Source organism: Haliaeetus albicilla, chromosome 17 (assembly GCF_947461875.1).
Source record: "Haliaeetus albicilla chromosome 17, bHalAlb1.1, whole genome shotgun sequence".
Lineage (NCBI taxonomy): Eukaryota > Metazoa > Chordata > Aves > Accipitriformes > Accipitridae > Haliaeetus > Haliaeetus albicilla.
The window spans coordinates 27,755,379-27,768,017 of record NC_091499.1 but is presented as its reverse complement, the minus strand read 5'-3'; the positions used below and the strand labels follow the sequence as shown (position 1 = coordinate 27,768,017).

General features: G+C 35.4%; 1 protein-coding gene across 5 annotated transcripts in view; it reads left to right on the top strand.

The window, feature by feature from the left end:
- Positions 1 to 12,639, top strand: part of TBC1D32 (TBC1 domain family member 32) — a 90,891-nt gene that overhangs the window by 20,215 nt on the left and 58,037 nt on the right. For all 5 annotated transcript variants that reach the window (XM_069805141.1, XM_069805140.1, XM_069805139.1 and 2 more), the window contains 6 exons: positions 3,494 to 3,621; positions 4,765 to 4,966; positions 7,969 to 8,051; positions 9,761 to 9,899; positions 10,604 to 10,691; positions 12,222 to 12,340. In XM_069805141.1, the coding sequence (XP_069661242.1) occupies positions 3,494 to 3,621; positions 4,765 to 4,966; positions 7,969 to 8,051; positions 9,761 to 9,899; positions 10,604 to 10,691; positions 12,222 to 12,340 (759 nt within the window). The remainder of the gene's footprint in view (positions 1 to 3,493; positions 3,622 to 4,764; positions 4,967 to 7,968; positions 8,052 to 9,760; positions 9,900 to 10,603; positions 10,692 to 12,221; positions 12,341 to 12,639) is intronic.

Sequence of the window (12,639 nt, the reverse complement as noted above, 5' to 3'; positions counted from 1 at the left end):
TTCAGTGCAGTTTGTTTATTTTTCAGAAAAGACTTTGTATTAATTCCTGAATATATTTTTACCTATACAAAAATATTCCAGTGCTATTTCAAAAGTGTAAACAATCAGTTTCCAAGTAAATATTTTAAAGTATGTATTTCTGTAAAGCTGAAAACCATAGTCCTGCAAAAATTTGATCATGTCAATAATTTAGCTCTTCCCTGGGTATCTGTACCAAGTACAGTAGCATTACTTATACATTTAAGTATACATAAGTATACATTTACTTATACATTATAAGGCTATGTGTATGCTTTTGTAAGATTAATTCTTTTTTTTTAATGTACATTGGAAAAATTTAGCGCAAATTTTTACAAGTACAAAAAAATAACTGAGCCTGCATATGCTTTGAACACTGGCAGTCAAATTTAAGAAGAGTACTAAGGCAATACTTCATTGATTTGCTGTGATGGAGGCCTGTGTAATCCCATAGGCAATCTCTATGGTCACGTGGTATTCTAAAGCATATACAACTGTCTCTCTTCTTTATTTTACATTAGTAGTTAAAAAAGAAATTATCTCAAAGTTTAGCAGTTCTTCCCTTACTTTCGTTTATGCCATGCTCAGCTGTCTCTTGTAGGTAGCTGAACTCTTAAAAAAATTGTAAGCCCTCCTGTGACTTAGTAACTGGTCTGTTTAAAAAAGTCAGGTCATGTTCAGGAATATTTAATGCACAGTAGCTGTACTGTAGTAGGTTGGTTATGTGTTGTGAATCTGGAATATGTCATATCTGTTCTAACAAAGGTGCAAATTGTTTTGTATTGCATCTGGCAAACCAATAGCTAGAAAAGGTAGACCAAGTCAGAGTGACCGTCTTCCTCTTTTACAAGAATTTGAACTGGTTTTGCTTCCCAACCAAACCATTGGCATTTCTTAGACACCCAAGAATCCTAGTGCTGGACTCTAGTAGTGGACCATGCCTGTCTCAAAAGGAAGGCTATGGCCATGCATACATCTTCCTTCAGCTGGGATTGGGAGGCAGGTAGCACTGGAGCTGCATATGGGGCTCCTTGGCTGTACGGTGGGCCTAATGAGCAAACACAGTGCTGTTATTTTACATTTGAGCTCTGAATTCTCTCAGGTAAGTGCAAGCTTTACTTGCCTTTTAAGCAGAGTACTATTGTGTATCTGTAGTAGAGGGGGGAGGAGAAACTCAGTGGCTATGAGCAGGAGTTGTCAGAAGGATCAGTTTGTGGGCAGCAGTATTGACCTTTTGGGCTCTGTAGCCTCTGAGTTGCTGCTGAAGCATAGCTGATGCAGAACATTGCATCCACATTTTAAATAAAGTACCTTTTTTTTTTTCTGTGTTGCACAGGGAAAGCAAAATAATAACACTCTTGAAGAAACAGTGACAGCACAGAATGTTCCTTTCTTAGAATTCTGAACAATGATACCCAGTAACCTAAAAATAAAAGGTCAGGGAGATTTTTAACTCTCTTATCACTGAAAATTTTAACTAAAAAACCGAAGTTGAATTTCTGTTTTTCTCTTGGGTTACTTTGACCACTGGCATTAAAAGTAAATTCTTTAAATTTTAAGGTAGGAAGACTATTTATTTTTTTCTCTGTGCACTATATAAATTGTAGAGCTACCTGTAAGAGAAGAAGCGGGAGCTGGATTGCATAGCATTTTAAAAATAATTTCTCTTGTGAGTCCAGCTGTTCTTGATGAGCAATAGAAGAGGGGAAAAGATTTAAGCAGTGGACTTCAACTTCAGGAGAGTGGTGCTTTATTCCCCATTCTGACATACTAGATATTTAACAAGTGTTACTGGGAACAGTATTCCCTCCTAGCTCATCCCTGCCTAAAAGTCATCTCACTGGTGACTCCACTGAGTTGTGCTGGGTGTGGATAGGGGGAAGTTACCAAAGGGGACTTCTCACTTTGAAAACTGTTCTCCTTCTTTGTAAGTATGTTTATGCATAAATCCTAGGAATTGGGGGTGTTTCTCAGTCCCTGGGTGAGAAGGTACACTCTGGCTATCTCATGACTGCATTACTGAGGCATATGGACATGAGCAGAGTTTTGGTGAGCACCTCTCAGAATTGCAGCTACTGTCTACTGTCAGGCCCTCAGCACATCTGCCCCCTAGTTCCCCTCCCCTGGGCTTGGCAGCCTGGGCTCAGGGCCAGCATGGCTCATGGTGTGGATGTCAAGCCTTGAAGAGAGCTTTTTGGGAAAGCTCTGCTAGGAAGCCTCGGCAGAGATCCCCCCAGCGATGACTCTGCCAATAAGCCTCAGTGTGGACTTGCTCCACCTTCTGCTTACTGTTTTTTAAAATGACATTCTTGTCCTCATTCCCTGCCTGTACTATGTTGTAGCAGTATTGAAGCCTACTGTCCCATTGATCTGAACCTTGACCCACAGACTTGATTTCTTGGTTTGCTTCACCTCAGACCTGCCTTGTCACTATAAATCCAGTTGTGTGGTGATCATTGGGCTGTATCTGACCCTGGTTACTATGTCTGCAGCTGACCCCAACTCACTGACTTGGCTTCCTGGCTTAACCTTGGACCTCCCTCATCACTGTGGAGGGGATCTGGACTGTTGGGTGAACCCGCTTACTATCACTGGACCTCATCTGCTCACCTTGCTTGGGTATAGTGGGAGTGCCTGCCCATTCAATAGCAAAACATTGGCTCTGCCTGCCTCGTTATCAAGCTCAGCTCCTGGCTTCTTGTCCTCGCAGAGCATCCTGCCCTTGCTGCTCCCTGACAGGTTCTTCATGGAACACCTATGTTCTACTTGTCCACCATTGGAATATTGACTTCACTTATTAACAAGCAATGGCCAATTTAACATTAATTTGGGTAGTACATTCATTAGTCATGGTACTGTACTGAACAGTCTGAATCCCAGTGTTAAATGTTCAAGTCTGCTTGATTACAGCCTAGTTGTGGCTATAGAGTGCTCTGCAGGAAGAAACTGGTAGAGGACTTTTGCTTTGCTCCAGTGGAGAAGACTTTCATCATGATTCCAAAACAAATGGCTGTTTCGTCCTCCTGCAGCCTAGAAGTGAGGTGGACACCAAAGATCTTAGAAACTGGAATTCCATTTCTAGCCAAAGAGTTGCCAATACATATGCAGCAATGAGGGAATTAACATGTTTCTCCCCTTGATTCAGGTATTGTTCTTATACCCCTACATGGCCTATCAAGAGCCTTTCCACATTCATGGTGGGAAAGGAGAAAAAGGAGTTTAAAAATGTTCTCTATATCCGTTCAGTCGTTGGACTTCTGCCATCATCATTAGAAGTCGCAATTACTGCCATTTGTGATGAAGATTTCTATGTGTTGTTTGAACATAGGTTGTTTACTTATTTTGTTTAAGCCATTAAGCAATCATCGGAAAGGTGACCTTCAAGTTCTGTATACATAAGCCAGACTTGAATAAACAGCTTTCACAAAAGCATTGAATTTAAAACTTTTTTCTTCTTCTTTTTTCTTCCAAATAGATGTGTATAAATTGTCTTGAAACCACTTTAATTGATGTAGCTGATATTTTGGCAAGGATTGCTGCTGTAGAAGATGGTCTTTCTCTCCTTCTTTATGGAGAAAATGAAAAAACTGCCAAAGATGATAGGTAAGAATGCATTAATGAATGGCATTATTGAGTACTTCAATGAATTACGTTAGTCTTATGAGACTAATTTTCTCTTTTTTCATTTATCTATGATGTTGTATGTTTTGTTGATGTTTGGAGTAAAATATCTGATTATCAAGTAAAGTAGTAAGTGTTTTAGACAATGTATTAGGGAGACACTTATGGGTATAATCAGGTGAAGTGACAATTTAAAGAAATACTCTTTATTAAGGGGGATTTCCATGGTTTACTTGTTTTTCTTATTTATGGAGAGCTTTTGTTTATCCAAATGTAGTTCCATTATATTCATAGTGCTACTATTCAGGCCAAAGGCCTCTCTTCTCTGTTTTTTGTTTGTTTTTAGAATAAATATTAAAAATCAATGTGACTTACTGGAAGAATAGATTTAATGTAGCATTCGTTCACTTTTCAATACATGTGGTAGAGACAGATCTTTGTATCAGAAGCTGACATTCGTAACACTGTACCTAACTTTGGATCTGTGTGATCCTACGGGTTGTATGTTGTTAGCTGATGTAAAACTTGAAACAGGGCAGTAAAATTAAGACTGGTCTTTAAAAATATCTAAGCTGCAGGTTGTGAAAATGTTTGGAATGTATGTCTTCTAAGTGGAGGAATCTCAGAAGTTGCATATATTTTTAAGGCGGGGTTGGAAGTAAAAGATAATATTTTGGAGAAAGAGTTGTCCTTTGCATTGCAAACCCAGAAGACTTCAGAGGGAGATCTCGGATAGGAAAAAGGAAGAGCAAGGACAAATTTTTCCTTGTAGTGATATCCTTAACACTGATTAAGCAGAAGCTAAAATGATTGTCTTGTTACTCTTCCCAGTTGGACTCCTATAAAACACACAGTCTGTGTAGTTCATGGCGATGCGGGCTGGATGGCAGACAATGGATGTGCTTTTGCTTTATGTAGCCAAAGTAAAATCACTTGCTGTACATTTCTCTTCTTCTGACTGGTGTTACGAGTTATAATATAGTTGGCCCCTCCATAGTGGGTCATAGTTTCTTTCCATAGTTTCTTTTCCCCTAGAAAAATTTAAATAAGTTTAGTTAGAGGATTTGTTACAAGGCTTATTGATAACTACAAAACAAAATTTTAAAAGTGTTATTTTATTTCTAGTCCTACAGCTGTTCATGTAATTGTTCAGTTTACAAAGAAACTTCTTCATGACGACATTTCTCTCTTATCTGGATCCGAGCATTTGCCAGTTGTTAAAGGAGCTTTCATTTTTGTATGTCGTCAGATGTACAGAACTTGTGAAGGCCTGCAGATGGTGATTCCTTATGGCTTGCATGAATCTATTGGAGAGGCCTGGAAAAAGGTAAATCTTGTATTGGATTAGGAAGATTGGAAAAAAAAATCTTACTGTAAGAGGTTCAGTTTATGTAACAGTTGTTCTTTGCTTCAGGTTGCTTATATTTAACTAGTGAGATAATGCTTGGAATTGTTCTAAAAGTGAAGTTCTACTTTTCAAATTTTCCTTCTGTATGTGAACCTAGCAGAAGCTTAGTTTGAGACTTCTATGCCTTAAGATTAAACCAGGAACTCTCAAGATGCTTTGATAGACCTATCATTCATTGTCCTTGATGCTAGAAGTCACTTGATGTCATGATAGCCAGTGTCACCACAGATCTTGTCTTCACTCTCGGTTTGAGATATTTTGAAAGGAAAAACTCCTGAGATGTGGTCTTAGTAATTTTTAGGTTAAACTAGTTCATTTTGGTGAGAGATATGGAGGAAAAAAAGGAGATTCCAAATATTTGACTTAAATAGCTGGATGCCATTGAAATATTTTCAAGAAACCATAATGAGAAGTGCCAGACGGGAGTTCTTGTCTTACCTGTGTGCTTGGATATCTTATGAAGTGTAGACTCTGTACTTCAACTTCAGTTTGATTGTGAGTCTAATGCTTTTTCTGCATAAAAGAACTTGGGTCCAACTGTTCGTTGTGTTCTGCTTTCTGTCATAAATTTACTGAACAAGGTATATGGATCTTTGCTTTTTTCACTAAACTTTTCCATTTTCATTGTTCTGATAGCTATATGCAATGTGAAAATTCTTAACTATTATAAAATTATAGTTAAGATGGAAAAGTGACAGCAGATGCTGCAAGAACAGTTTTGAAAAAGTTCACAGTGAAGTAAAATTCAAACAGGCGTTTGAATCATTAAAGTAACATTGGCAGCATTTAGGTAAGGGTAGCATACTAAGCTTCAACTTTGACTTCCAGCAAAACTTAAAAGCATGTTTAAACTACAGGTATTAGAACTCTTAGTGGAAACCCAAAATTTAGCTGTGTTGTTTCACTTTATACTGAAAAATGGAACCATCTCTTTTTTTCCTCCAGTGATTGTAAAATATTTTCTTAGAGAAGGATCAGACCAAACTGGAAGAAAAAATTGGCTAAAAGACTAAAGATTTTTTTTTTTTTTTTTTTTTTTTTTTAGGTGAGGAAGCAGGAGAGAGATTGAATGCAAGGGAAAGAGAATGAATAGCTATTCTTTCTGTCAAATGCTGTATGCTTTTAGTGTGATTAGAAATTTTAAAAATACAGTCATAATGTAAACTGAGGCAGAAAATACCAGAAAGACAGAACACGTATAGAAGAGAGACTTAAATCAGCAGCTTGTGGGTGTTTCTCACTGCTTTTATATATGAATATTATCATGAAAGCATATATTTTGATTGAAAACAAAATATATTATTACTTAAAATCCTAATTATATCACAGTAAACTCTGTTTCTCATCAAAGAATGTTGGTTTTGAAACTTAAGGTCTTCCCTGCATTGAGAACTGTAGGATTTTATTGTATTAAGGAGTTTAGTTCACTTGAATCGTGCTGTAATTTACATAACTCAACAATCTGTCTTTTTGTGCTTTCCTATTGTGTAACTAGTCAGTTTTGAACTAGCCTGTTATTCTATTTAATGTTTATTACAGGCAGACTCTTACATGCTTTTGATGGGCACTTCCAGTTATTCGCTGTAAAACACCACAGCATTTACACATGCACAAAAGACTTCTTTGCACATTAAAATCCTTTATTATGGTATAGAACATCATTTAGAAAAATTGTTTTGACACATAAAAGATAAGTAGGTTGAATGTGTTGAATTTAAAAAAAAAAAATTATGAAACATTTATCTGACAAAATGCTATTTCTTCACATCACTTTGGAGGTCAGATTGAGACTGAAGTGGAATGTACATATTAAAGACTTCAGGAATCGACAAGTTAGTACAGGAAAGCCACATTTTCAACTCTGCCATCTTGATTAATTTTAAAATTATTTTCTGTCACTGTTCAATTTTAAAACATCTGCGGTTTATAAGTATTTTGCCATTTATAGTGTAGCAAAAATGGTGGACTTTGGTGGGCTCTATCCAAGCAGTAGTGACAATTTTTTTAATGGATAGACTGGTAATTTGTTTCCCCCTATTTTACATGTCTCTTGGAGTTTTAAGACTGATGGAGAAACAATTTTTTTTCTTGGCAGATTCTGCTGGAATTCTGGGACAGAATTTGTACAGATGATAATAAAAGGGGAACTTAAACTAGTTAGTTGTCTTGGATCTGTTAATAGAGGAATCTTTTGTGGATTTATTAGATCACATAAGAGAGTAATTTAATGACTACTCACTTTCATTTGAATTGTGAATTTGCTTTTTATGCCTAGAAACATAAAACAACTTAAATCATTTATCTTCAATATACAGTGTTTTTCACACCAATTATTTTCAAATACCATTTAAATTGGAAACTCCATCAAATATAAAAATATGTATATCTATTTATCTATGTAGCTCTAATTATATCCTTACCAATATAGATAAATTTATATAATTTATAAATTTATAAATAAATAAAATAAAAATTGGCAGAATTACTTAATAAATTTGGTATTGAGTCGTTGACTGCAGAGGCTGTTGTTTCCGTTACCTGTGGCAGAAGTAAAGGGTTGCTTTCTGATTTTTTTCATATATTTTTTTTTTTAATGCTGATTTTTGCTTTGGGAGTCTCCAGTTAAAAACTATAAAGATTTTTTTATTTTAAGAATTCTAATAAAAATTTAAAAGAATGTACTAGCTTTAAAATGGTTTATATCCAGGGAAGAAATAAAAAAAATAAGCTTTTGTGGAATAAAAAATGTAGTGGAATAGTCTGTTCTGTGCCAAAGGCTAGACTACAACCTGATCACTGGTTGGTTTTTTTTGTTTGTTTGTTTTTTTTTTAATATATAACAAGAGAACAAGCAAGATCTGGAGTTTGAAAATGGTGTAAATAAACAGTAAGGAGGTATTTATTTATTTTTTATTTCACAGACAAGTTTGCTTTCAGAAAGAGTACCCACTCCTGTAACTGGTGCGGACTCAACTTCATCAATAAGTCTAGAGTCAAAAAACATGTAAGTTGATGCTTAATTTATGCACGTGCACAAGTATGAACACACACTGCTACTTTATCTGCGATTTGAGGCACCTTACCAACCTGTGTCTTTTTGCCAAAAGCACAGTGGTAGGTAGAGGGAGTGAAATCATCCTAGCATAGGTCTCAGTAGAGTTACAAAATTATTCTTGACCTTTCAGGACTTTTTTGGCTTAGAGTTGTGTCTAATCTATGTAAAATTGACTTAGAGTTGATTCTCTCTGACTACAGAAATTGGTTTGAGGAAAATGTGAATTAGAAAGCATAAAACAAAATAGCTGTCAGAGTTTATCTTATGGCTTTGATGTGGTGTTAATTTAAAATGCTGTTCTGCTGAATGGTATCTACACCTTCAGAATATTATGTAGCAAGATTGGCAGCATTCTAGCTGAAAGCCTGATACATATTAAGTGAAAGGCATCCTTCCTTTTATACTCAAACTGAATGTCCCTTTATAGAAGTTTGTATGCGTTAAGATGAGAAATACACAAATATTTGTGGGCCTGAAAATTCAGGGTGATATTGGTGTTAGTGCAGAACCTAGTTAGTTAAGTAGATTCTTGTTTATACTTTACCTTAGATTTCATGTATAATTTGCAAAGATACCTCAACAGTTATTACTTTGGTCTGTGGTGGTGGCATGTGAACTGGTTATAGCAATTCAAATCTAGTGGTAAAAAGAAATTTAGGGATACCGAGCTCTGACTGAGGCAGCTGTTACTAATCACTACTATTGACGTAAGCTACAATTTCCTCCTAGCGTCTAGATTTTTTCATTTAACTAAGGAACAAGGCATGCTGATGTATTTCTGGGTGAAATTTTTGCCTCTGAACATGACATGGCAGGGATTCTGCAGAAGTGATTAAAGTTTGGGGTAATGGTTGACTGCTACAAGGAAAGCTGCATGCTGCTTGCTGGTGATAGGAGTCAAAAATGAGAAATGAGAACTAGAGATGAGAGTCCAGTAAGCAAATGCTTTTAGAGAAGCAGAATGACAAGAGTCTAGTGATACCTGCAGGGATGGTACCTAGTTAAAGGTGATATAATTGCTTCACTTTTCTTTTTAGGGCGTAGAGTATTTTGTAGGGCAGAGGGTATAATCATACTTCATTCTTGCAATTGCTGTTCTTCCTGCCATGTCTGTAGAAAATATTTTCCATTTAATGCTGTTAGTATATGAAGCTATTGTGTATATATAGCACCTTATTTTCATAATTCTGTACTAATATCTAGCGGGAGCCTTTATCTCCTCAAATGTGAGGTTTTTACTAGTTCCTCATAGTGTTTTTACATTGGTGAGAAATGCTGTGCCTGCTTTGCCAATTTGTAACTGCCACGTTAATACCTTAAGACTTGTCTAGAGTCAGGTAGTAAGTGATAAGTATGTTTAAGGATGGCATAGGTCTTTTGGGTTCCCCATTATATCATCTTTCTGTTCTGTGTTCCTATTTAACCCAAGTTTTGCCAGAGTGAGTTTGAATGTTTGTACAAAATACAGTCATATACATATTATGACATACACATATAACTTTCCCAAATATTTTTTTTAACTAATGTAAAGTAAACATATAGAGTAAAGAGTCCAGTGAATGAAGTTGTGTTGTTTTTCAAAGTTAGAAATTGTAGTTTTTCTTTTTCCCCATGCTTTTTTACATATCTTTTTTAATTATCATTTGCTACTCTTGCAGTTTGTTATGGGAAGAGACTTTGTTAGATGCCTTGCTAAATTTTTCTGTCACACCCAAAGGACTATTTCTGCTTCATAGTACAGGTGCTATGAATGACTGTGTGAACTTTATGTTCAGCAGTTTATCAAAAAAACTCCAGGTAAGCATTACAGAGTCTGTACAGTTTTTCTTTCTTTTAATGATTATAATAAAATAAAGAAGAAAGATAATAATAGGAAAATAAATTCAGAAACCATTTTTTTCACTTAATTTTTGCAAAAATGAGTTTAAAAATGTAGCTTATCATCTTTGATTTTGCTGCCACACTGATTTAAGTTTGTTGGATGTTACTCATCCTCAGAATGTCAGGCATATATTTAGTTTTTCTGACTTTTTACTCTAAAGTTTGAAATGCTAGGAAAAATATTTTTTTTTTCTTCTAAGTGCCAGTTTTTGTAGTCCATGTTGGTAGGTGGTATTGAAATCTAGATAAGCTAGACAATACTTGACATGTAACCAAAAACCGTATAATGTGCATTTTAGGAGAAAAAACATAATGTTACAGACATCCTACTGAATGTGTGCAAAAACCATTATAATACTAACATTTTTATTCTTTGGTGATGTTGCATGTCTCAAGCAGAGTATCTTGCATTTAAATTTTTATAAGATACTCAATAAAGATGTTTGGTTTGGAATTTGACCCTTGTAAGTCTTTAGAGAATAATATCTACGAACTGTTTAACCATACAGTACATTAAATTCTGTAAACAAGTGTAGGAAAGATTAATATTTAAGAGATCATTTGATAGTTTCATGCCCTCCAAATAACTAATACTGTGCTTTTATGTTTATTACTAACAGACAAAGGAATATGAAGAGTTTGGTAATAGAGTGATGGTTACACAGATGGCAACAACACCAACAGGTGCAGTAGCTCTACAGAGTTCAGGTAAATTGAAGAATGATGTTATGAATAGTTACATGCTATAGTCTTGCATATTAGAAAAAGACTGTGAGAAAGCTGTTAAAAAAAGATCAACTGAGTGGAATAATTGCACAGTATTAGCAAAGACTGCTTAAATGTCTGTTGATTTCTTCTTCATGTAAATTTATTGTTTCCAACTTTTAAGTCATTCACTTATCTTGATGCAGGATTTTGTTTTGGGGTGGCTTTTTTTTTTCCCCTTAAATTATGCAAAATCTTTACTTCATTGGATTGGATTTCCAGAAATTTCCTGTATGTGCATGAAGACATTTATATCTGTTAAAAAAAAGTTGCTAACAATTTGCAAGTGCTTCTTATTCATCTACAGATCAGAATTGATAACTGTTGATTTCTGTAATTTGTATGTACTTTTCTGTGGTTATTGACTGCTCAAAGAGTGAGAAACTTCAAAGGTCTGAATGTCGTTGGCACTTTTATACAACAGTGAGATGGACTTGAGATTGTCTGAATGGACAATTCTTCTCATGTGTCAACCCGTACCACAAAGTCCCTTCAGATTCATTCTCAGATAACTCAACTGTTGCCATACCACTGAGCAGTCTAGGTAGTTGTTATGTTAAAACTAGAATGTTACCAGTAAAGTAAAGCTACTGTCTTAAGTTGCTAAGGAACTCCATGAGGTACAAAAGTTGCAAATATTCTAAGTGTCTAGGAGTGGCTGGTGTGTAATTAAAATGACTTAACTGTGAAAGACTGTCAGAAAGGCAGGCAAATTCTGCCAGTCAAGGAAACTGATTGTTGGTTGCTTATTATTTATGCCTCTGGGATCTTTCAGAAAGCAGGGAGCAGATCTGCTTGAGGAGTAACTCATCTGTCCTGTCTAAGGTTCTCAGCCAAGTTGCTTCTTATGGCCCTTGGCGTCAAAGACAAATGGTAGACCAAAAATAATCAGCATTGGTCTTCAACCCTGAGAGGAGGTTGTATAGTGTACGTAAAGTTTGTATTAAGGCTATAATTTACATTTGGAGATTTCAGAGTTAAATGGCTATCCTTCCTGTTCTATTTTAATATTTAACATTTTAATTTCAGCTAGTAGTACTTCTCTTAAAAAGATTTTTTTGAGTCCTTAACTTTTCATTGTGGTATGTTTTCATTTATTAATAAGTTATACTAAATCTGTATTTTTAAAACCACAGAGCCAATACCAGCTAAGCCTTGATCTGTAGCAGTTAACTTCTTAAAGATGGTCAGCAGCTCCTTTACATGGAAGATATATAAATATCATCCTACTCTAGTATAATAGTCTTTACAAACTCTTGCTGTATATTTTAGATTGAATATAAAGGTAGTTTGACTAAAGGATTAAGAATAGCAGGGAGAGTAACCCTCAGGCAGTCTGGTGAAACTTTAGTCCACAGTGTAGAGAATTTTGAGAACCTGAGTTAGAATTGTGGTGTAAAATGTTTTTTAATATCAAAGTGGTTTTTTGGGTATTCTTGCAATTCTCATGATTAGAACAAAAATTTGTTTTAGGCTTTATAAAGGCACTTGTAACTGAATTGTGGGCTCTTTTGGAGTGTGGAAAAGATGATTTGAGGATAACCCAACCCAAATCTACTCCAGTTGACCCTATTGACCAAAACTGTCAGAAGGTGAGAAATTACTTAATCTTCTGTGTTGGCATGGGAAAAACAGTGCTGTATTTCAGATAGGGTGATACGTACCTTTCTGTAAATTTTTATTGCAACTATACCTGCTTCTTGGCATGTGGGGCAAAATTAGTATAATAAACTAGTCAAATGATGACTGATTGAAAGGATTCTTGTGTTGCATGGCAGGTCACAATGCCAAGGATCCATTAAAGTCAATATAAAATAATAAATAACAGTCATGACAAAAGTGAAAGTCTTAAAATAGTGGCCATCAGTTCATGTCTCTGATTACTGTAGTA